Raw genomic sequence first — 26,263 nt, 5'->3', positions numbered from 1 at the left:
GGTAGAAAGAAGAATAGCTTAGTTCTAGGAATGTGGGAGAGAAGGTTTCAGTATTCTGTAATGAAGCATTTGAAAGCCATGGGGAGTGATTTTTTTTTTCCATGGCTGTTCTTTACTGCACTTAAGGAAAGAAGGTACCACAATATTTCTTAAATGAAAGGCAATACTCTGAGCAACAGAAGGTAACTTTCATTACGTTAGTTCTGAGGTAAAGACCCTGCTTTGTTTTTCTATTGATTTGTTAAAGATATCGTAGAAGAGCAAGCATTGTGATCTGACATTTATCTAGTAAACTACTCACTTCAGTTGGGGTTATATATTACTATGTAGGAAGCGTACAAGAAGGGAAGGAGAGCTCTCTGGTGTCCTCTTTGTGAACATACTGTCATAAACATCTTTACAAATGCAGATTCTGCTCATCCTACCCTTTACTTCGGCAATATTTGATTAAGTAAAATACAATATATGTGAGAATCATCTGATCCTAGCAGACTAGCAGTATACAAAGTCAGTTACAAGGTGCCTAGCAGATACTTGTTTGGTACAAAGCAAAGGAATCTGTCAGTTAATTTTTCATTCTAAGCCAGTGCTGTGCACGTTCTTAACTCTGTGTTTTTACTTTTCAAGTTAAGTCAGCTACTTGAACAGCTCTTACATAATCTTGCTATATTCTTGGGGTTTTAATATTTGCACAATAGGAACCATAAATGTATTCTGTACATGCTTGGGTAATAGAGATTAGTTTACAGAAATTTACTTCTGAAGCAAATCAGAGATAATTTGTTTATTCAATAAAACAATATTTTTATTACAGATTCTGGACCTACCATGATGAGCGTTTTTTATACATGTTAATGGAGTATGTGCCAGGGGGAGAACTTTTTAGTTACCTGCGCAACATGGGGCGTTTCAACAACAGCACAGGACTGTTTTACTCTACGGAAATTATTTGTGCAATAGAATACCTGCACTCCAAAGAAATAGTTTACAGAGACTTAAAGCCTGAAAATATATTACTAGACAAAGAAGGACACATCAAGCTTACTGATTTTGGATTTGCTAAAAAACTGGTGGATAGGTAAGTACATTTTTGTTATGGTTTAATACAGAAAACAAAATTATAGTTGGAAGAAAAAAAATGTATTTCAGAGCTCCGATTTTTCTTTCGTTCCCAATGTTGTTCATACATGTCAAATCCTGTAATATAAAGGAGATTGGTTTTATTGAAATCAGTATGACGCCTTAGGTATAATTAGGAGCAGTATTACAGAGAAGCTACTGTAGAAAAATGTTTTTATGTGAGTAGAGTTGTGCGTTTGGGTTTATAGCAGTCCTTTTTTTTTTTTTAATGTTAAAATAAAATGAGGAAAAAAATGAGATGTATATATCAATATATTAAATGGTACATAATATTCTATACAAGTTGAATTGCTATATATTTTGTAACTGCTATGTCCTTCAAATTTCCTTTTAGATAGATTTTGGAAATGCAGTAATAACGTTTTACAACTGGATACTATTTTTTCACTGACACGTTGCTAAAATGAAATTTCAATAAACAGATTGAAACAAATAAGGTCAGCTTCAGCACCTCCACACACACACACATGAGAAAAATGCTGAGAGTATTTTAGAAATCAGTTTATGCCTATTTTATTGTATGTAAGCTTTTAGGTAATGCAGAGCTTTTTCTCCTTCATTTCTTTTTCTGTTCTCTTGATTTGAACTACTCTTCTAGGATTGTTGTGTTATTAAAAGGAAGCAAGAAGTTCCCTTACATTGAAAATAAACTAGTCTGTCATGTTAGAAAAGTGCTGTGACAAGGTATGGTGTTATGCCCCAGCACCCTCTCAGGAGAGAGACCAAATCCAATTGTTTTAGTTGAGATAAATAGATGACTATTTGAATCAAATAGATGCTTATCCTCTTTGCTTGCCTACATGTATTTCACCTGTTTGATGCTGCTTTTGCTCAGTTCAGCATATGGGGGAAATTGACAGGCTCAAATTGAAATGAAGGTGGATCTGTGAGACTTACTCTTACTGGATCCCCTATGAAGCAAAAATCAGGTGGGACAGATCAATGCATGGTACGGTGGTCATAAAAGTTGCATCGCTGTGTGTTACACGTTCGCAGTACTTACTGTATTGCAACAGCATAGAAGAATGCCAGGCACAAATAAATATGCTGGTTCTGTTTACCATTAAGTCTAACATTCTCTTTTAAATCCACGATGTTTTAGTGTCTGTACATTTGCTTGAATTCATTTCCTACTGAGCAAGCAGATTGATTTATAAAAATTGTCTTTTTTTTTTTTTAATAGTTTGCTTTTAAATCAAAATGACTTTTCGCAGGAAAAGGGTAAGGCAGCTCTGATGTAAGAAAGTAGGAGGGTCTCTTTATAAGACATTTTTGTACTAATTTTTATAACTTCCTACTTCTGCTAGAGGTAGATGCTGCCACTTAGTGGTTATTCTTAATTCACATTTCTGTGGATTTAAGCAGGAGTAATTTATACAGGGTGATAGTTCACATAAAAGTGTATTTTTCAATCTGGAAGATAAATCCATATAAAAATCAATTTGTTCAAACACATTTCAGGACATCAAATCAATGGTAGTTATCACTACCATTTCTTTATTCTTTTGCATCCCATCTTTGTGTGTCTGTGTGTCAGGTAGGCATGCTAGTCATTTTGTGTTGAATTGAAACGTAGAATGCTACAGTAGTTTTATATTTGTATCTGCTTTACCTGTAAATGTACAACAGGTACAATAAAATGCTGAATACAGGGTTGGAAGCAACAAGGACTTATCAGTCAGAGCATTGATAACTCAAGTAACTCGAGTATAGTATAATTCAAATGATCTTTCAGAGGAAAGCACAGAAGTGAAGTTCATAGAATTTTACATTTTTCATGCACAGATTGCACTCAGAGTGTTTTGAAAGTTTAAAGTTATGATTTTCACGTTTTTGTTTTTTTTTCTCTTTTTTTTGGAAGGGTGGGTGATGTTGTTCACTGTTAATTTTAGATTATTTAAATTCCATCCCCACCTGCTCCCTCCAAAACAAACAAAATAAATAAAAAAAAAAAAATAACTTGAGACATGCTTAAGCTTAAAGATTTTTGGGACACTTGTTTAATCCTTCTTAAACTGGATGTGCCTCATGACAATTCTGCACAAAAGACTTCAATATGGAAAACAAGACACAGCAAGTCTTGTTTTTATGTAACTGCCCTGTGTGTCACTGTAAAAGCAAGAATATCTTGCAGAACAAACTTTTGTGGGCTGGAAACAAAGTAATTTCCATTGAGTATAATTACGAAGAAACCTCCAGAAAAGAACACCAAAAAGGACAGTGTTAATTATCTCTGGATTGTGTGTGAGAAGCTTGGCAGGGACTACGGAGGAGGAGGCTAAATAGCCTGCAACAGTAGGAAACGGTAACCATCCAGACTTCTAACTTTGTCAGGTAGTGGTATTAACAAGTCCAACAAATGTTATTTGATAGCTTATGTTTATGACCAGAATAGATTCTTTTGTTTCATTTCCTTGTTTTAAAATTACATGCTCAACCTTATTAATTATTCCTACCTGGATTTCAGCTCTTAAGCTGAAAACCCAGAGCAGTGAAATTTTTGTAGCAGCTCACGGAACTGCGAAGGAAACAGTATATTTTTCTGCTTCATGATTTATCTGCAAAAGGATGATCTGCAAAAAGATGAATATGCAACAGTCATGAAATAAAAAGTATAGAAAAAGAATAAAAAGTATAGAAAAGAATAAAAGTAATACTTAAGACAATTTGATCTTTTTTATAGCATTTACTTTGCATTTTTCAAATGCTAAGTAATTTGTTTCTTAACCAACAAAACAGGTAATAAAAGCTCTGATCAAATGGTACAAATCCAAAGCTTGACAAAGAATGTGGTCTTCCTCCAAGTTTTTGTGCATTTAGTAAACTTTTTTTTTTTTTTTTTTTTGATTAAATTTAAGGGAAGTAGGTGACCTGCTGGTGGTAATAACTTTGTTTTCCTGGTGCAGCTTCAGATTATGTTGTCTTTTCCTCAATTTGTGGTTTTCCTTTTCTTTTAATTAAAAGATCTTATGCACCTGTAACAGAGGTTCATTTTAGTTATATTGTCACCAGCCAGTTATATGGGTCCTAAGAGTCATAGTCAAGTATTAAGTAAGATTTCTGTATCTAAATGACTTTGATAACAGAATGAAAATCACCAGGCATTTCACTTTTGCTGAATTTATGCCTTCATACTAATTTTGCAAAGGATGACTGTTATGGGGCATTGTGCTGCCAAGGGCCTGGCTTATTTACTAAAACAAACGTGCCTGCTTTACCTGCTGTATTTGTGTAGCCTTGCTTCCCAAATATAAGAGTAAAGCTGGCAGCTGTTTTGTTTGCAGGGCAGGCTTTGTCAGCATGAATAACAGTTTGTATTATGAATTGTAATAGTGTGTAATACTGAAATACTGAATACTTGTAATACTGAAAACTGGGGGAAGGAAGTGTTTGTCATAGTTTTGTTTTAAAAGGTACCAAAGCTTTTCTGCCGGTTTTCTTAATTATCTAGTCATGATCTAAGCAACTGCTAGATGGCAGTAGCGTGTAAAGCAGCTCTGTACATAAGAATTTTCTTGAATATGCTCCATTTGGAAAAGGAGTTTGTTTTCTAGCAATATAAATTATGCCACCCTTTCATGATAAAAAAATGAAGATTCATTCATTACACCAGTGAGTGTAGTTTAAAGAGCTATGGAGCATTTGAACGCACAGTCTGTCAGTAACACAGACAATATAGCTGGAGTAATTTTGTTTTTGCCATGGTAAAACCACACCTAAATAAATTCAACTCCAACAATCATAAGTCTTTAAGATTTGACTGACTACACATATCCTCTTCCCTAAACTTCTGTACATGAATAAAGGCTGAGGGGAGAAAAAGGCTCTGATCGAACCTTTAAAAAAAAAATATTTCATAGTTTGATATGCCATAAATATGGATCTTGAATATGAACGTATGGTTGGGAAGTAGGTGGTTTAAGCTGAGCAAAACAGTAGAAGGAAAAACTGGAAGATGAAAAGCATGTGTATTACTTGTTAAAGGTGATTACCATTCATGTTAATGCATTTGTTCAGGACCATGTTACCAGTTTGATGCCTTGTGTATATTCGCATTGCACTCACAAATAAAACAAAACAGTTTCTCTTCTTTCTCTGTAGCCTGTATTTAAAAATAAGTCAAGATCATGGAGCCAGGCAAATCCCTCACAGGTATTCTTACAAAGACAGGTTCACATTTCTAAAAAAAGTAGTCTCAGAATATTCTATTTCAGATTGTAATTTGTTTTTTGTAAGCATTAACTGCTTAGTTTCAATTTGTTTCATTAATGTGTAGGATATGAAATAAACATTTCAATTAAGTAGCAATAAAACTTCTTTTATTATGGTATTTTAATAAGAAACCTATGAGTAAAAACATGACGTTAAACAATATCAAAAATAAAAGGTAATATAACAAACATATCTCACAATTGCTTATCAACACTTTGTAAATTCTTTAAATAATTGAAAATAGAAAACATTTACTTAATAATGGTTATTCTGAAAGTGATAACAGGTTACATCTCCATACTATTTGGAAAACATCTTACTTAATAAAGGACTTTAAAAGGAATCTTACTATTTAAGCTACTACTCTTTTATTCCCCCCTTCTCCCTTTTCTAAACAAAAATCTTTCCTGGTGGCCAATAATCTTGCAGTCTTCTGGGCCTGTCAGAAGTAGTCCCAGGGGTCTGTTGTTTCCAGGGTAAAAACTACTGTTAATAATTTCAAAGCAACATATAACCGAATATATAGAGGTTAGAGCAGTCAGGAAACTTCAGCGCACTGATGTCTCCTGCAGCCAAGAAGTTCTTAATTTCCATATTTCACCTTCTATACCAGGAGAACCGGACAGCATCACAACAGTCTTTTCAGATCTTGTTAGAGATCTTGTTTTGTTTTGTTTTTTTCCTCCCCCAGGACATGGACACTTTGTGGCACTCCTGAGTACCTTGCACCAGAAGTCATACAAAGCAAAGGTCATGGAAGAGCTGTGGATTGGTGGGCCCTGGGAATTCTTATATTTGAGATGTTGTCAGGGTAAGTGGTAACGATTGCTATATGACAAGAAAACTGCGTAGAAGTGTCTGTGTACTGGTTATGATTCTTTACTAGCTCTATTTGTGATACTCTACAGAGAAAATTTCAGTGAAATTTATTATTAATATTATCAGTTTCATTTCTGTCTCTTATGAAAGGAATCAGGAAGCTGTTAAAAAACAGCTTTTTTGTTTAAAAACAAAAACCAAACCACCACATATCAGCATTACTACTGGGATAACTGATGGGGAGAATGTTATTTCTGTTGTTTTTGAAATTTGTTTCATAGCAGTAATAACAGAAGATACAAAATAAAACTAAAGAGATTTTTCTGTCATTAATGTACTTAACTGTTTTGGACTTGTAAGTGCAGGTGAAAGCAAGGTTTTCACAGCTTCCATAGAAAATGTGTATTTTCAATTTGTTATATAGTTTCTAGAACTTCTTGCAGTGTCAGGGTACTGATCCCTGTGTGCTTGGTGCCATCTCACAGGCTGGCTGTATGTCAGTTTGTCATTATGACCTTTCATTCTGGAGCACAAGTCCTATGAGGAGCAGCTGAATGAACTGGGGTTGTTTAGCCTGGAGAAGAAGAGGCTCATGGGAGACCTTATTGCTCTCTACAACTACCTGAAAGGAGGGTGTGGGGGCTGGGGGTCGTTCTGTTCTCACAGGTAACTACAGATAGGACTAGAGGGAATGGTCTCAAGTTGTGCCAGGGGCGGTTTAGGTTAGAAATTAGGAGAAATTTATTCTTCGAATGAGCAGTCAGGCATTGGAACAGGTTGCCCAGGGAAGTGGTGGAGTCACTGTCCCAGGGGATGTTCAGTGGGTGATATTGGTGGTAGGGTGATGGTTGGACCAGATGATCTTGAAGGTCTTTTCCAACTTTAGTGATTCTATGACTCTGTATTCTCTAGTCCCATAGAACGAAGTCAGAACGAAAACATCCCTCCATAGACTTGTTCTTCCTTTTCTATATGCAGTGGCATCAGTTCAGGGTTGTGGTGGTTGGACAAGCAAGACCAGCAGACAGTTTCCAATGAATGATTGCCTCAGAGCTCACAGCATAGATTTGGTGTGAAGGAACCCACCTAACACCATCAAAACTGTATCCCATGGCAGCACTGCTGCCTGCTGCTTGCTTTCTTAAAGTCCTGAAGGTTTGCACTTATGTTTGCTTTGAATCTCAAGGCAATTTCTGATCAGAAAAAGCATAGAAAGGTAATGATAGTTTCCCACTGACCCAGGCAGAGATGGCTGGCCGATCTAATAAAAAGTTGGTACTTTGTGTAGGCTGATCTGTGTCCAGGCTTCACCTTTCTTCCACAGTGACCTGTAAGGGTAGGAGTGTCTTGTTCCCTCCTCTGCGGGATGAAGGGAATGTGAGATTCCCAGCAGCCTTTTTGCCACTAATCTTGGTCCTAGACAGCAGGAAGATAAGTGTCTGAGGCTGTAACATTAGTGCAGGAGTTAATCTGCCACCTGAAGTCAGCGATTTCGCTTCCTGCCACAGGATTTGGTGGAACCCCTGAATATCAGCTTTCTATGCTGTCTGTGCAGACCCAGAGTAAGTGCAAATTGGGCGTTTTTCCTTTACGTGCCTTACTGAGGTTGGTTGGATTCTCTCTACTACAGTAGTAATAGAAACACATTTTCCAAAGTTAACATACTGAATACAGTTGATACTCAAGTTCTTATTTCTGATGAGTCAGTGAGACCTCAAAACTGCACAGCACTGAAGTATGATGGGCATATACTTAACTAAAAAAAATAAAATAAGAAGGGGGAGCAGCTGCAGTCATTTCCAAGTGTAGGATCTTCTGTGTCCTGATATGGTGTGATGAGATCTCAGTTCCCCCAACTTAATGCGAACACTTTGGCTATTGAGATTCTAAACTGATAGAGGTAAATTATACATTTCTGAAAGACAACTGAGATCTTATATTGGCTGATTGACAGAGTAGCTGTCTGCTGCAAGTAGTTTTGTAACGGCCTGCATACCACTACAGTATTTCTGCTTTAATAAAGGTGTGTTGGGTGGAGTCTCTGTCGAAATCTGGTTGTTCGTAAGATATTGGTGTTTCACGGACTGAGGCTGAGAGGAGCAGAGACTGTATTACCCATCTTTTCTTTAAGAGGGCAGGGTATCATACAAGGGTTTTTCTTTTAGCGTTTTACAAGCTTTTCACGGCTGTTGTCAGCAGCAATGTTTTAAAGCACTTTACCTTAACGACTCAATATGTGGCTTGGTATTTACTATCAAGACTTTTAATGCAAAAACAGTCATAAGTGTTTCTTTATGGCTTTTATTCTGTTGTTTTTTTTTGTTTGTTTGTTTTTTTTAAATCCCTTCAAACTAAGGAAAGATTTAAGAAATGGGTATCTTGGTTTCATCTGGGATAGAGTCAATTTTCTTCCTAGTAGCTGGTACAGTACTGCATTTTTAGGATGATTTTTAGGATTTAGGATGACAATAATGCTGATAATACACCAATGTAGTTGTTGCAGAGCAGTGCTTACACAGAGCCAAGGACTTTTCAGCTTCACATGGAGCCCTGCCAGTGAGGAGACTGGGGTGCACCAGGAGCTGGGCGGGGACACAACTGGGACAGCTGACCCATTCTGGCCAGAGGGGTGTCCTATACTATATGGCATCATGCTGGACAATAAAACTGGGGGGAGTTGGCTGGGGGTGGCAACTTCTCAGGGACTGCCTGGGCATCAGGCAGTGGGTGGCGAGCAATTGCAGTGGTGCGTCACTTGTTCTGTGTATTCCTTTACCATAATTACTCTTTTCCTTTCCACTTCTGTCCTATTAAGCTCTTCTCAAGCTATGAATTTGTTTTATTTCCTCGATTCTCTCCCCCATTCCACTGGGTGGGAGCAGGAGGAGTGAGCATATGACTGTGTGGCACTTAGCTGCCTGCCAGGTTAAACCTCAACAACAGGAAAATTATTTGAAGGTGAATAAAACCTGACTTCAAGACTAAGTTACTGACTGCAAATAAATAACTTAAAACATTTGGTAGTTATTTCCTTAAGTTACTCTCTGAACCCCAAAAGCAATTGAAAAGAATAGGGAGATATGTGTGTAAGGAAATAGTCTTTTCAAAAATAAACAAACAAAATAAAACCACACTTTCCTGTTCTGCAGTGTAATATTTCTCTAAGTTAATCCCTAGAGACCCATGGAATTCAAGTTCTGCACATTCTAGATTTAGGGCAAGCTCTCATTTAGGTTTAACATAGCAAATATGGGAAGGGGAAAGAACAGGGAAAAATGAGGGTGAGAAGAAATCTTTCCAAAACAGATAATAACATCAGTCCTTTATTGAGTTAATCTAAACAAAATAAACAAACTGTCAATAGAAAGCCTTGAAAAATCTATATATCTTGATTGATCTTGTTCTGTTACAATCTGCCGTAGATTAAAATGTACATGTTAACATGCTAAATGTGTTGGATTCTGATTGTACTGTTACCAGAAACATAGCTAACTGAATTTTCTTATTTAGTGAGGACTTTGTTTTGATTTTGCTTCCGTAGTTTTATGTATGAGATATTTTGGTCTATTGTTTGTGGGTAGATAATGATTTGTGCCTATAGTTTCATAGTCTCAGACCTGTATGGTTTTCCCTTGAGGCTTTGCAGCATCTCTTCTTCAGTGCTAAAAGTATCTATTAACTTTGATACCAACGTCAATGTCATTGTTATGCATCAGTTAGCAAAAGGAATGGTTTGCAGCTGTTGTCCCATATACAGAGAATTCTTAGCTTCTTTTTAGTTGGTGGAAAAAAGGCAGCTGTTTGTATTTGCCTTGTGGTGTGAAGACAGTCTGAAAATCAAGCTTTTTTTTGTTGATTTATAGGGTAGCTTCTAGCACAATATTTGCACTGTTTTGTCAGAAATCTGTGCAATGTGTTGCAGATAGATCATTTGCACGTATTATCAAAGTCAAGTTCGTTGGTTTTTGAGTTTGAAAACCACCTAATCTTACTAAGCTAACATCATTTTGCATACAGGTCAAATACACTTTAAGCAGTATTGACATTAAATTTTTGCATATTTAAGTGTGATTTGCTTTCTTTAAAGAATTAATTACATAATAATTTATGATTTTCAATGAGCAAATTTTAATATATACAAATATATAAAAGCATATTTAAGTTCCTTATTCTTCTTGATTATACGTATCAATAGTATATAATACATTTGGAGATAGGAGGAAAATAAATCTGCATTTCACATCAGTCTTCTTACTGAAACTGTCACCTTCATGCTATGTAGTTACAAGATCTTATTCTAATTGACTTATGCAATTAGATTTGCTAATATGCAATACCAGATACAAAATTGGAAATTGAGTCTACTATTTTTCAGTGCTTTGGAGAACGTGAAGACCATAGATGTTGCATGACTAACAAAGAAATTTCACATGATAGTCTCTGGTGTGCAAAAATTTTACCCATTTTAAAAAGCTATCATGTTTTCCTTGTTCTGTTCTGTCAAAGCAAGAATTTATAAACACATTTTTCCTGAGACTCTTATATTATCCAGTTTTCTTCCAGCTGAGACTATTCAGTTTTTCTTAATGAAACTCAGTTTTCTGAGCAATAAAAAACAAAACACAACTTATTCAGCCTTTTCTTAACCAGATAATTTGTTAGTTACGATTTTCTGTGCTTTGAAGTATGACCTTTTCTCTATGACTGAGTATATAAAAGGAAATGCTAATCCACTTGACCATCAGCTAAACAAAGAAGCACTTGGTACTTCTGAAAACATTTACATGGTAGGAATAAAGTATAGTACTTGTTGAGGAATAAGCTACTTCGAGCAACATAAAATCAAGGAAAGAATATGAAATTAAGAAATGTGTTCACCCTTGTTTGTGCTACCAGTGATTCTAAAGCACTGTACTTGTGCATGTGCACACAGTTTAGTTGTCTTAGAAAGTATTTATAAACTGTTTTCACATCTCCCTAGCATTTTAAGTGTTGGACAATAGTAGTGTTTAGGCCTAATTAATATAGATAATATTCTAAATCCCATTTTCTAGTTCATAAAGGTTTTGAGACAGAAGCATACAAGGGATACTTTGGTCATGTCATGGAAGTCAAGGTGGGACTGAGATTGGTTAGTTATTCCATTCCCCTCAAATATTTTCTATGGTAACTTCTAAAATGGTAATTCTGAAAACCTCTTGGCACTTGGTCTAAGCTGAGCATGTACTGATGTACACTCCGAGACTCTTGCAGGAATCAGAAATTTATCTCAATTCTTACTGCAGGTGTGAGACAAGAAGTAGTGTATTTGTTACCTCGTAACTTTACGGAGAACTCTTCAGAAAACAAGAAGTGTAGAATTCTAATTGCATCTTGATGTGAGAATCATTCTGGAGAGCTTGTGAAATAAGTATTTTATCTGGCCCAACACAAAAAAAACAGCTACACTTTGATAGACTTTCAGGTTCTGGACAGTTTGTCTCCTTTAAACCTTCTCTAACAAAACCTGTACTTGAATTAAAAAAGTACAATAAATAAGTGCATTGGACAGTCCATTCACATGTGGGGCCTTTGACACTTTGGATGGAGGCTAGTTAATAAGGGTATGTCTGTGGTTACAGTACAAGATATTAAAAAAAAAAAATAAAATAAAAAAAAATGATGCTGTTTTGGAAAGTATAGCCTTGAATTTTATAGGTAAACGCAGACATGTTTTTTAATTAAACACTAAAAGTTTTTCATTTTTTTAAAGTTATTAATGTAACAAATAGCTCTCTTGTAATTATTCATTCTTACTTATATTTTGAACATGTGCAAAAATGTTTTATATTTTGTTATAGCAGCCTCAGTATGGTTTGATAATTTGTCAAGTTAGTATATGATTGAAGCCTTACGAAAGAAAAACTATGTAATCAATTATTTCTGAGGAAAATTACTATAACATCATAACGTTTGTAGGATTCTTGCAAATTCTTTTTCTAACTTCTAAAAATTTGTTGTATTAAAATAGGTTTCCTCCATTTTTTGATGATAATCCGTTTGGTATATATCAGAAGATTCTTGCTGGCAAAATAGATTTCCCGAGGCATTTGGATTTATATGTAAAGTAAGTCTGAGACTCTCAACACTGTCTTTTATGCTTTGAATACTTCCTGAGCGTTATTTCTAAAGGATCTTCATAGATCAGATACCAGATTCTGATTTTCTGGAACACCATGTTAAAAAATGTTTTAGATCACTTCTGCTTTTGCAGTTGAAGTAAAATTATGTCTGATAGATTTCAGGCTGGAGATATAATTCACGCTGGTTGTACCTGTCTCATACTTTTCTGTTTGAATATTAAATACTTTTCCACCTTGCATAAAGCTCTTTGATGCTAGGTTTATGTGTGGGAGGAAAAAAAGAGAAGGTAATTTAGCATGAATAAAAACTAAATGGGCAGGAGGAGGACACTAAACTGTTCCTTTGTACGTATAAGTACCAGTTAAATAACTTCTGACGCAACTATTTGAAGTCTTTGATACTTCTAAATTTCAAGTGTAAAACTGCTCTTCCAATAGAAAGACCTCGGTTTGATATGAAGTTTTAAAAATGAATAAAAACCAGACACACATAATATTTTTCAATCATTACAAGTATGTTGCAGATAAAATGCTTTTTTCCCCTATTTAAAAATTCCCTAATTGAAGGTTCCATAATAGAAGTAATCGCTAGTATATATTAGAGGCAATGAAGCTCAGTGAAGCACTTCATGAAAGTTTCTACTCAGAAGCAGAGATGACTCAAATGAGTGAAGGCTGGAAGTTGTTCTTACATACCCAGCTTAATCTTTTTGAAGTGGCCTGTAGAGATGGTGTTTGCTTAATAGGTTGATTCATAAAATGTTGTATGGCAAATCTAATTAAATCTGTCCTATATCCTCTGAACTTTCAGGAATTCTCTTGCAAAACTAACAGTCTGGGGAAGATTATTTAAGCCTCCACTGAATAATCAGGGTCACTGAATCAAGCCTATTTGCATCAGATTATGCTGATTAGCATCTGTCATTCGTGTCTGTTCTTAAAAGAGTTTTTTCTTACTATCTCTATCACTTTTCCAATAAGGATAGTCTTGTCTGGTCTTCATAACTCAGTCTGACTTAGGAAAAAGACTGCATCTCCAGTCATTCTGTGTCAGTCTTTAATAAGTGTAAGAGCGTGACCAGAAGGTGAATAGCTCAAATTAGGGTCTTATCACTATCAGTTTGTGAAAGCATTTAAAAGTAGAGATGTTTTTAGTTTCTGCCTGGACTCAGCATTCACAGACCAATACTTAGCTCTACTATCCAGAGGACACCTTGATGCCGTGAAAATTCCTAGTTATGATAGTAGGCATGTATATTCAGGCTTTGCTCTTCAGACTAGACACGACCATCGATGAATTGTAGGATACATTAATCAACGTAATTGTTGATATACCTCTTTGCTAGTTTTTCTTATCCAGATGTTCTTTCAACTTGTGCTTGGCAGTTCATTCCCATTACACTCCTGCCTTTTAAGGGGTCTCATGGGATTCTGGCTTGGACTTCCTTCTTTTAACACTTCAGTTTTGGGTGATCTCATCCATTGGCTTCACCTGCTTTCCTGCTGTGAGTTGTGAGCACAATTTATCTCTCTTGTTCCAGCAACCGTTCTTCAACCATTTTTGTGATTTAAAAGAACTTTTAAATCACAATATGCAGAACTGAATAGTCTAACATCTTTGCATCATTAGCTTAAAGTACTTGCTAAGATTATTTTCTCCTAATAAGGCAGTCTACTTTTTACCTTACAACCCTTTTCCTTTCATTCTCTTCTTCCTAACAGTTGGTATCTCAGCAAGTATGAGGACTGTCTTGTGTCCCATCTGTCACATCCATGCTATGTTCAAAGTATTAATGCTATACAGTGTTTATAACAATTGAACTTAAACTCTCTGCTTTTAGGCAGCAAAACTATCTGTCTTGTTGCTGAACCCTGGGAAACTTCCCTACCTCAATGTACTACAGAAATTTACTTGTTAACATTTTTCTATCTCCCTTTTCTTCCCCATTGCCCCTCCACGTGCATATTTTACATTTCGAATTTGTACCACTTCTGCTTTCCCTCTTGCTGTGTGATCCCTGTCTCTTGAAGTGTTGTAAGATCTGCTGTTTCTTCTGGCCTGAGCTAGTCTCTTTTCAAATTGCTTTCTACTGTGTCTCTTTTGCTAACCTTCCTGCTATTTGATCAGATGTTTTATGTAAGTCCTTTGCCCCATATATAAGTCCTTAACACACTGGGCCACTAGTGCAGATCTCTGCTGAGAGCAGTTTCTGTTATGAAGATGATGATGAATTAATGAACTAGAAATTCTGAAATTAGCATCAGCAGAGTTTTGCATTACATCACTTCCGATAAAGCTTAAGTATTAATTATGCTCCACCTAATTCTTTGTCCACTAGTGAGTTTATGAATATTTCTTTATATTTTTCTTTTCTGCTTTTGTAAGCTTCTCTTTGCAAAGACAGATGTTAAAAATACCAAATGAAACGTCAGTGCTACAGCAGTTTAATGATTGCTAGCCTGGAAGGGCCTTGATGTAGAATCATTCCCCACAAATATACAGCAACATATTTATTCAGCTGATTCTAATGTAACAGTTTCAAAATTGTTCTCGGGAAACTACAAATTAAAGAAGCACTCAACTATCTCTTTGTTCAAGTTAATGGATATTTGTTTTATTGAATGCAGCAGATGTGTTTATCTTTAGTGACGACACACATCACTGAGTTTAGCTTTGCTTTTCCAAGATGAATATCTGAAGTAAGCCAAGAAAGATCCATTGAATGTTTTCTAGTTATGCTGGAAAAGCTCCATGATTAAGCTTTGGCCATATAGGCTGTGAATCTAGTTTGGGGTTTCTGGATTCGTTTTCAGTCCTACTTCAGTTGAAAAGACTGTTTATAGCCATTTTTATAGCCTTTCCCATAAGAAATAGTATTCTTAATGAAGAACTAGAAGGAGGTATTTCCCAGAAGGTTAATATTAAAGAAGTCAGTCACATGATTTAACCTAATCCAAACAAAGATTGTCTGAAATGATGGTGAAGGTTTAAAAAATGCTTTCTGCCTTGATTTCTTTATTCTCCTTGTATCTGTCAATTGAATATTTCTCTAGTTGAGTTTTAGAACTATATCGCTGCCAAATACAACAGCTTTTGAAACAGTTCAACACGTTTTCTGTGAGCTCATATGTTCGTCATGCATACAACTTGAGCGATTTCTAGGATACAAGACATAATACTGTTTTTGTTTGGGGATAGTAGGTATTATAACCAAGGGTGGAGAGGGAGAGGTGTGCCATTAATGCTTGCCTTTTTTTTTTTTCCTGCAAATATGCATATTTAACCTTCTGCAGAGTTAAAAACCCAAATTGTACATACTTTCTAGATCTGCAGCATGTCGTGCAGTATTTAATCCTTCAGGTCTATTTGAAGCTGTAGAAACAATAGTAGCAGTTACATTTTTTTTTTTATCTCATTGGTAGTTTAAGAAACCAGAATGATACTGTGCTAAAATACATAGCAAAATGATAATTGATATAGAAAATAAATATCTGAGAAATACAAAAATGCATTTTCTCCCAACTCATAAGTAATCAAGCTCACTCAGAAAATTGTGATGCTCATTTTGATTTGTGTTGGAGTTACTCGGTGCTTAAAGTACTTTGCTCTTAAAATGGAAATCTTTGTGTTTCTAAACTTACTTTCATCTTTTAAAAGGTTGACATAGGTTTATGTAGAATTGTTCAGTGACCTAGAAGCTCAGAGGAAGATTCTTATTTTCAGTGAAATGAAAACTTACGATCTTACTAATTTGAGACAGATGCCCAGCTCTTCCATGTTTTCTCTAAATATTTAACTGCTGCAGAATTTAGATTTGAATGTATAAAGTTGAGGGTGTGACTTTATCTATTTTATATATATATATATAAATGCATGTATGTATTAGAGTTGTGTCTGCCAAATAGATTGAGATTTGCAATGCCCAGCAAAATATGAAAATACAAAGAAAGATATGGTACTACTTGGGAAAGAAGAAATAGGAAAATGTTTTTTTTTATTATTATTTTTTTTTTTTTGAAAAAAAGCTTGAGATAATGTTGCAAATTCCTTTTTTTATGATTGACTCTTAACTGTTCTGAAATACAAAAGAAATGAATGCATAAATTATACACGGTATTAACTAGCCAAAGTGAAGCATGCTTATGTTATGTAACATCCATATGGCATTCAAATACATATTACTTTTGTTTAACAGAGGACATGTTTTCTTTACTACAGAGACCTTATTAAGAAGCTGCTTGTGGTTGACAGGACAAGACGGTTAGGAAATATGAAGGTAAGCATAAAATGTTAGATGTAATACACAAGGTTGAAATAATTCTATAGGAAAGATTTAGAATAGCTTTAGTTTTTATAAGCATGAAGTTGAGATACATTTTCCCATACATGTCTTCATTTTTGCAATCCTAAATGCAAACGTTAACTCTGCACTTCTGGAATCTGTACTCATAATGTTGGATTAATTCTGTTTTTCGTGATAGTCTTCTCTGCCTATACCCCCCTTCCCCCCAACCAACTCTATTTGTTTTTGTACATTTGAAGACTTGTGTTAGACTAGAAGCACGGTGCTATGTCCTGTTTGTCCCCCGGAGAGCCAGATAACTTCATTCTTTCTTTGAAGTTGTTTAATCCCAGAAGGAACACTAAACAAATTAGAGGCTTGATTATTTTAAGATTATAGAAATTGTTTCTGCACCATGATGTATAGTTATAATAACTCTTATATAATAACTCTTCCTGTTATGATTTGACTTCTGGAGGGAATCGCTTAAAAGGCAAAGCTATGCCCACAGGTCTCAGGTAGCATCCCAATGTACCTCAGAAGTACATCTCTACCTGTGATATGCCAAGGTGACACAGAAAGCAATCCTGTGAATTCTGTTAGGTGACCTGTTGTAATACTACTTTTAATGAAGACAAAGAGTTTACTTGATTTTGCGGCTATGTGGAAGTGATGGTTGGTTGTGATGTGAGAAATTACCTGTGTGTGAACTACCTTGGGTACATTAACAGACTAGACAAAGCACCTCAAAACTTACTGTAGGTTAATACACCCTTCTAGCAGTATACATTAGTCCTGTATTTGTTGGTTGCTGTGGTCACAATGTTATGGATACCTAAATTGGCTTTTGTAAACTTCTAGTTGTTTAGAGACAGCTAAAATTTCCATTCCTCTGGCCAGGATTGGTCAGAAGTTTGATTTTTACTGCAAAGCATGATTTATGTTGCACATAACTGAAGAGGTAAAAGATACAGTCACCCAGGTTCCTTGAACATGCAAGTGCAGACCCTAGAACCCACTGTCCAAAGTTCCTTTTCAGAACCTTTTTTACAGCACAAGCTTAAACTAATAGGAAAAGCTGGAAAATAAGTACTTTCCTTACCTTTCCAAACTTAAACTTTTTGCAGTATTTTTCTGTTGGGAGGACGAAGATTAACATCAGACCCTCACAAGTTCAAAATTTAGGAAGTTATTGGCTGATGAAAATTCTTATCTTTTGATAGTTTCAAAGGAAAACAAACACAAAAGCAAACCTTGGTTTAATCAAACGTTCGGGGGGGGGGGAGGGGCGGAGGAATGTGGTTGATGGCTTTTGTGTTTTTAGTCTGTGGTTATTTAAGGTATTTTTAGCTTGTTTACTATAAATGGCTAAAATGTCAAAATCAAAATTTCTTTTAATTAGAAGTGGGGTTTGGGGGCTGGGTGGCAGTGGGCCAGTATTAAGCCTGATCCTTTTCTGTAACCAAAGTTGGTTTAGAAAAAATTATATCTGGTTGGGCATTTTCTGATGAAACATTTGATGAGAGAGAAATTACTCTCCTTATTGCCTTTTTGGATAGGTGCATGGGTACCAACCAAAGTAAAACTGAAAAACAAAAGAAAAATAATCAACAACAAGAAAAAGTACAATATTTTTTGTTCCATGGGGCTGGATGTGGTGGTAGCTTGCGTGCTGTGTGATAAAACTGTGACTAGGCCTGAGATGGAGAACCTGCTGTTTTTCCCTAGTGCTTAGATCTTTGAGAATGAGTATGTGCTTGAACGATGTTTTATCTTGAAAAATAAATGACGTTTTTGCTCTTTTTGTACAAAATCAAGTCAGCAAAGAGAAAGTAATCGTTACAAGACAATAAGGCCTTTAACTGTTTATCTAAAATGAAAACAAATGGCTTTATATGTGTTCTTTTACAGCAGTATTTAGAACCTCTTGTTTTCAACACTAAACATCAGTAATATTTGATAGAAGTATTTCCTGGTCTTTACGTTTACTTTACACACCATCAACCCACAGTTATTTTCTTGATTAATGTAAAAATTAATTCTTACTCTAGAAAATGTGTCTGAATAAAAGGCATTCTCTAAAACTCAGGAGAAAACAAGTAAATAGAACCGCAGTGAATAGTTTTGTAGGTATTTAAAGGCTAATCTTCATCACCCTTGTGTCAGAAAAATGCTGAAAGAAAAAAAAAAAAGACTATATTGCTGGAACTTAGGATCTGTTAGGGAAGTAATACTATAAATTTATCCTGTAGAATCTTTTTATTGATTATCACCTGATAAAAAAGAGATAAGGTTAAATGAACCGTTAGCCTGTTTTGATGCCACTGTTCTTAGGATGAAATGCGTGTCTTGGCATACATATATCTTATTAAATGGTTGGGATGTTTGTTTTTTTCTTAAAGAATGGAGCAGATGATGTGAAGAGACATCGATGGTTCAGGTCTATAGACTGGGATGCTGTACCTCAAAGGAGACTAAAGGTACGGTCTGCAAAATGCTGCACAGGGCATGATAACCAGAAATTGTTCGTTTAAACTATTCTGTTAAGGACTTGATGCTGTGTGTGTTCGTGTGTGTGTGAGCAGTATATGCCTGTATCAATAATTATATGCATTTTTGTTCTTTTACACTACAGAATTAAATTATTTGATTGTCTATTTGCAATTTGTCTGATACTCTTACAGATAGCAAGGTAGAAAAACCCTAGTTTGTTCTGCTCAAGTAAGTTGATTAGCATTACATACAATGAGTTTTAATTTTCAGTTGTAGGGTTTTGTATGTAATTACTGTTGTAGGGATGAAGGGTGGTTGTTGTTGTTTCTTCAATGTATATATGTGGAAATATTTTACTGAGTTTTATTTTTTTCTGCCAAGTTCAACTCAGGTAAATGCTTTAATAAAATGTAAAGCATATGGGAATAGGATGAAGAGAGAAGGTGAGAGAGAAGGATTTATGAATGTAATTCTAACGTACTTTTTAACAGCACTGAATTCTAGTGTTATATGAGGGCAGATGTTTGCAAAAGCTATCAACACTGTAAAAATGCTTTTTAAAGACCTTTGGAAGTAAAACTGCCTTCCTTCTTTCCTTCCTCAAATTTCTGACTAGTACGGTTTCTTATAGCAGTGATTTTCAGTAATATAGGTTGCCATATACAGTCAGTCCAGTACTGATTACATGTTTGGTTTTACTTTTCTTTGCATTAATTTCTTAGAATGAATTTCTGGGTAGCTATCTTAAATTGTGTTTGTGGACAGTAGTTGAGAGGTGAAAATGTTCTTGATGTATTCTTGTAGACAACATCCTAAAGTAACACTGTAGCTGATTTTTCTTTTTTATGTTGGAATTGCTATATCCAGTTAATGTTTTACCTAGTGGCATTGTAATTAAGACACAATTTTCAAATTATTTACTGTAAATTCTGGTCATGAAAAAGTGCAAGGAACACAAATCGTGAGATCATATGCTTATAAGTATTTCAACCCTGAAGTTTACAACAATCTACTCTATTACTAAATAGGTAGCAAACAAATAGTATTAAAAAACAGACTGTTAGTCTTGAATCCAAACACCTGTTGTGTAAAATTTTTATTTTAAAAAAGTCACTGTAGCATTTGAATTATGAATTCAAAATGGTGTTTCTTATTCTTAGTGATGATTGAATTAAACTGTTAGAAGTTGAGATGCTGTTGAATTATACTTCAGATCAAAGACATAAATTGGCTCAGAAATTTACTTTGTTATTGTTAGAGGCAGAATCAGTTTTCAAAATCTGAATGAAAAGATGTAAAATATGAAATAATGGATACAGTGCTCCATTTTCTTTCTAAAAAGCCTGAATTGACCTATTGTACAGATGAAACATTGATTCACAGTCCTGTTAAGATCTCAAATATCAGTATTAGGCAAATAACATTAAAGGCTAGGAGAGAGGAGAGAAAATAATTCTGTCAGTCTTAATTTGTCTTTTTCTGTATCACTTCACAGAACTTGTTTTCTTGTCAGTATGCTTACAGGGAGGCAGGAATATCATGCATCTTCTGTGGTGAAGCAGGTATCTCTGAGTTTTCTTGAAGATCCATTCTCTACAGGCCTTGAGGTTCTTTGGCTTTTTGGAAAGCACGATCAGATTGAAGTGGATTTAGACCAGGCTACATCTTCCCTCAACATTTAGAAACAGCATTTCTGAAGTCTTCTGTCAATTTGGGTAGTTGCCCCAGCGTAGGAACTTTTGAAAATACATTTTCAAGTTGTTTTTGCAGTTGCACCTATTAAAAATGTTTGGGTATGCTGGAGGATTGTGGTTACAGAATCACAGAATCACAGAATTTCTAGGTTGGAAGAGACCTCAAAATCATCGAGTCCAACCTCTGACCTAACGCTAACAGTCCCCACTAAACCATATCCCTAAGCTCTACATCTAAATGTCTTTTGAAGACTTCCAGGGATGGTGACTCCACCACTTCCCTGGGCAGCCTGTTCCAATGCCTGACAACCCTTTCAGTAAAGAAGTTCTTCCTAACATCTAACCTAAAACTCCCCTGGCGCAACTTAAGCCCATTGCCCCTCGTCCTGTCACCAGGCACGTGGGAGAACAGACTAACCCCCACCTCGCTACAGACTCCCTTGAGGTACCTATAGAGAGCGATAAGGTCGCCCCTGGGCCTCCTCTTCTCCAGGCTGAACAAGCCCAGCTCCCTCAGCCGCTCCTCATAGGGCTTGTTCTCCAGGGCCCCCACCAGCTTCGTCACCCTTCTCTGGACCCGCTCAAGCACCTCGATGTCCTTCTTGTAGCGAGGGGCCCAAAACTGAACACAGTACTCGAGGTGCGGCCTCACCAGAGCTGAGTACAGTGGGACGATCACCTCCCTAGCCCTGCTGGTCACACTGTTTCTAATACAAGCCAGGATGCCATTGGCCTTCTTGGCCACCTGAGCACACTGCTGGCTCATATTCAGCTGACTATCCACCATCACTCCCAGGTCCTTCCCTGCCTGGCAGCTCTCCAACCATTCCTCTCCCAGCCTGTAGCTCTGCTTGGGGTTATTGCGCCCCAGGTGCAGGACCCGGCACTTGGCCTTGTTGAACTTCATGCAGTTGACCTCAGCCCATCGGTGCAGCCTATCCAGATCCTCCTGCAGAGCTTTCCTACCCTCAAGCAGATCGACACACGCACCTAACTTGGTGTCATCTGCGGACTTACTGAGGGTGCACTCGATGCCCTCGTCCAGATCATCGATGAAGATATTAAAGAGGACCAGCCCCAGCACCGAGCCCTGGGGGATGCCACTAGTGACTGGCCTCCAACTGGACTTGACTCCATTCACCACGACTCTTTGGGCCCGGCTATCCAGCCAGTTTCTAACCCAACAAAGCGTGTGCCAGTCCAAGCTGTGAGCAGCCAGTTTCTTGAGGAGAATGCTGTGGGAGATGGTGTCAAAAGCCTTGCTGAAGTCAAGGTAGACCACATCCACAGCCTTTCCCTCGTCCACCCAACGCGTCACTTTGTCATAGAAGGAGATCAGGTTCGTCAAGCAGGACCTGCCTTTCATAAACCCATGCTGACTGGAAAGAAGTTATGAAGGATTTATGAAGTTATGAAGGATTTATGAAGTTATGAAGGATTAGGATCTGGAGCACTGTCTTGAGTACGCCTTGTTCAATACCGGCTCTCTGGTACTCTGCTTAGTCACAATGAGTAGAAGCTGAGCTTCTAGAATAGAGCAGATTCTGCCCATTTTAAGTATCTGTGCAGTATGTTGTGACTACCATATTGCCAAAACAAGGCTTTGCTTTTGGTTGAAGCTTGGTCATTGCTGTCTGTAAGGACCCTTTCTTTCCATTTGGAAACCTGCTAATGGCATTGTTTCAAACTAAGAAGCCCAAAAAAATCAGATTAGATTTCAGAAACGGTGGAAGCCAGGTTTTTGAGAAAATGGAGAGTATTGTTTTGCTTCATTTTGTAGTTCTTCCTGTCATGTAACTCTCTTTGGCCAGTTTGGTGGTTGTCCTTAAGGTTTTCTCAACCTAAAGTGGTTTGTTTGGTTTATGATGATATTTAAGTTCTTCATATCACTGAGAAGGGGATAGAAAGCTGAAGGTCACTTGAAAGAAGAAAAGTGTTTTGTTTTGTTTTGTTTTACCCTACAGTAAATCCTCTGATTGATTAAGTGTCCTGGAGAGGTGGTTTATCTCCTTCCTGTGGCCAGAGAGTCAGAGTAGTCTTGATGCTAGACAGAAGACAAGACACTACAGGTAGAGTGAAGCTGGTGGGCAATACTACAGCTGCAGCTGAAGTGAGCAATACTAGAAATCCAAAGGATCCTCTGAAGAAAGAGATAGAAACACTTATATCCCTTGACACTTTCGTTTTTCTTAAAAAGATCCATTTGAATTAAGATGCTTTTACAGACATCCTTATGAAATAACGGTTACTTACAGTGCAGCACTTTCTTCACGTAATTCAATTTACTGCTAGGCTAGGATAAAGCACAGTAGGTAGTGTGAGGCAAGCACGAGTCATTTCAGCCTCTTTCAAAGCAATCAACCTATTTGAAAGCAATGAAGAGAAGAGACTTTTTCTTGCAATTACCCTCACTGCTATCATGACCCTTCTTTAGTTGAGAGGGATCTGATGGTGATTATGGTGATTATATTATCTGATGGTGATGGTGATTCCTGCTAACTGACCAGAGAGGTAAGGAGTGAGGAAGGAGAGTGGCAGATTACTCTGTAAAAGAATGTGCCTGGAAGCTTAATTGCAATAATATTTTGAAGTAGTTAATTTCCATTTCCAAAGCAGCTAGAGCTTGAGTGCTAAATAAATAGGTATCTGCATTATAAGTGTCCTTTAACCACAGTATTTAACTGCAGATAAAGCTTTGGAACCTGTCTGTGTTGCTGTAAGCTTTTTTCTTTCACAACAATCAATGTTGGTGAAAGAGAAGAACTTCTATCAATATGTACACCACCCCTACCAACACCACCACCAGTTCTTTTTCTTAGTTCTTTACAGAACGTATGCTTTAATATAATGGAGAGTGGCTGACTGAGAAACTGTACTATTTTTTTTGTGCTTTTTCTGACTAGCCTCCTATAGTGCCGAAAGTGTCTAATGATGGAGATACTTCCAATTTTGAAGCTTATCCTGAAGATGACTGGAATAAAATGCCTCCAGTACCCCCTAAAGATTTAGAAATTTTCAAGAACTTCTGAATGCGACATATGCAACAGAAGAGGTATGTCCAAATGTCAGGAGCTTGCTTCAAAACATTGAAAGTCTATGAGTGAGAGCCTTGTGCAGGAATTACATCTTCTGATTAATAATAGTGAATAATGCTTCCATACATCTCTTAAAACCAACATGAATTGGCCATAGTAATAAACAATATAAAATAAACTTTGAATAATATGTTGTAAAGCAAGACTGCAGAATGATAGAGGTAATATATAACATAGGCTTTGCTGTTCCTATAGTGATAGTTATCCACTTATAAATATTTTTTAAAGTCCTTTCATCCTTAAAATGTTTTTCAATAGCTTGTTAAAAGCATATATCTAGAATAATTTGACACATAACAGTCACGTTCATTTCTTGATTGTAAGATTTTTGTGTTAAGAATGAAGACTTTTTTAGAGGAACAAGGTTGTTGAATTAATTTTATACCCTGGATTCTGTCGTACAACAATGAAAGGCTGATAGTTTACATTCAATTCACATGCACTGTGTTGTGGTTTATAATTTTTTTTTCACTGCTTTTTGTCTTAGTAACTGAAAGGAAACTGAAACGAAGAGCAAGTCTGAAGAAAAATGGATTTCATATTTCAATGAAGACCACCTTTGTGAATGAGAATGATACTGCATTCAGATATGAATATAAGAATATCTTAAATATATAAGGAATTGGAGGCAGGCAAGAATAATTTTTAGCTGTAAACATTTGGCATTAGTTTAGTAAACTGTAATATTGATAGTCTACTCTAAAGTAGACTGACTAAAATGGTATATTAGGATTTTTTTTAAGTTATGGTTTAGTTAAGTTTCCTGCTATTCCCAGATCCTTTTTGCATAGTTAACTCATAGACTTAATTTTATAAGTTTATAATAAACTTGTGTAATTAAAAGCACAAATTAGTGTATATGTATATAATGAATACAATACAACTAAAGCACAGGAACTGTGCAAAGATGTAAATTTTTGTATTTTGCAGAGTCTATGATTTTTATTTTTCAAATAATGTTTTTCAAGAAGTTCTCTAGGGATAAAAATCTTAAAAGGAAAAATGAGTTTTTCATCATCGTGTATACATTTTATAATTCTTTGTAAAAAATAAAATAAAAATAATTAAGTTTTAAATAAGATTTGTACCTAAAAATTCCAATGCCTCACACTTGCAACCATAGTACTTGAAAGCAGAAAGACAAGGGCATGTTTTATTGTTAAAATACATCTTAATGGCTAATCAATGAAGTTCTGTTACAGTGATGTCTCTGTAAACCAGGATATTGAGTGACAGTAGACTGTCTGAAAAGTAATTTCTCACATGACAACTATCTGTAAACATGCAATTCAGTGCATATTCATAAAAGGGCTCTCACTGGCTTTTAAAGGGGTTGTGTTCTCTCAAGCTTGCTGTCTTCTTCACATGTAAAGCATGAGCCATAACAAACTTTTTCGGTTATTGACATGCTTGTTGAATGCTTGGCACTTCTGAATATCAGAGGGAACACTAAATGTATATTAGAGATTGAATTTTCTGCTTCTGCTTTTGGAAATATCCTAAAGTCTCCACTGCCAGGAATTCCATATGTACAGAGTTCAAGCCTTAGATGTAAGGAATCTTTTTTTATACTTTGCTAACAGCTTTCTAGCAGATTAAATACACTGTGTTTAGGAAGTATTTGCAATACTGCTTCATTTTAAGTAGCACAAAGTAACAGTATGTACATCTATATGTATCTATGTATATGAATACACATAAACATGAAGGTAAATTGTATACAATTCAAGATTTTTTTTTTCATATTTCATATCATGATTCTTGTTTTAATACAGGGGAATTGATTTTGAAGTGTTTTGATTCCAAAAAGTAAATACGTTAGATGTTGTATTTGTATCTGACTTTTAGGAAAGCTACAATGCTTAGATTTTTTTTTCCCCAAAAAAACTCATCAGCTCACTGGAGTTTGACAACTGTGACTAAGAGCTCTACATAAAACTACTTAATTAGATGACACTGACAGTTTCTCCTATAAACAGTTTTCTATATTTATCCAAAACACCATGAGAAATGTAGGCCAAAGATTATTTTTTCTGAGCTAAATTCTGAACGCTTATAAAGAAAGCATTTTACTAATAGCTGATAAAACTAACGTGTTTATAATTTTACTACAGATATACAGCTGGGGTCTCCTGATGGAAAAGTTACCTCCATTTTCTTCTGTTTAAGAAAGCCTTTCTCTAAACAGTGCAGAGGTGTAGTAAAATAGTATATGTGCTTTGAAAGCTTGCAACTTCTAGCTAATTAGATCTATTTCTTTATAAAACAAATTTAACATTTAAAGAGACTATATAACTGGCAAAAATGTACAATATGTAACAGAATCGTGCTACTTCAAAGCAGTAGCTCTGGAACATTAGAGTCATCTTGATGTTATGAAGTGTCACAGGTTGATGGCCCCAGCT

The 26,263-nt window shown here is 35.9% G+C and overlaps 1 protein-coding gene across 1 annotated transcript in view; it reads left to right on the top strand.

The window, feature by feature from the left end:
- Nucleotides 1-24,467, top strand: part of PRKX (protein kinase cAMP-dependent X-linked catalytic subunit) — a gene marked incomplete at its 5' end in the record, with an annotated part of 58,408 nt that extends 33,941 nt beyond the window's left edge. Inside the window, 7 exons of the mRNA XM_084281912.1 lie at nt 815-1,078; nt 6,044-6,163; nt 12,182-12,277; nt 16,513-16,570; nt 18,979-19,056; nt 23,667-23,815; nt 24,346-24,467. Of these exons, the coding sequence (XP_084138038.1) occupies nt 815-1,078; nt 6,044-6,163; nt 12,182-12,277; nt 16,513-16,570; nt 18,979-19,056; nt 23,667-23,792 (742 nt within the window). The 3' untranslated portion in view covers nt 23,793-23,815; nt 24,346-24,467. The remainder of the gene's footprint in view (nt 1-814; nt 1,079-6,043; nt 6,164-12,181; nt 12,278-16,512; nt 16,571-18,978; nt 19,057-23,666; nt 23,816-24,345) is intronic.
- Between the last annotated feature and the right edge of the window lie 1,796 nt (nt 24,468-26,263).

Source organism: Netta rufina (genome assembly GCF_964035555.1).
Source record: "Netta rufina genome assembly, chromosome: 1".
Classification (NCBI taxonomy): domain Eukaryota; kingdom Metazoa; phylum Chordata; class Aves; order Anseriformes; family Anatidae; genus Netta; species Netta rufina.
The sequence above is the reverse complement of the archived record's forward strand: the minus strand, read 5'-3'. Positions and strand labels throughout refer to the sequence as shown.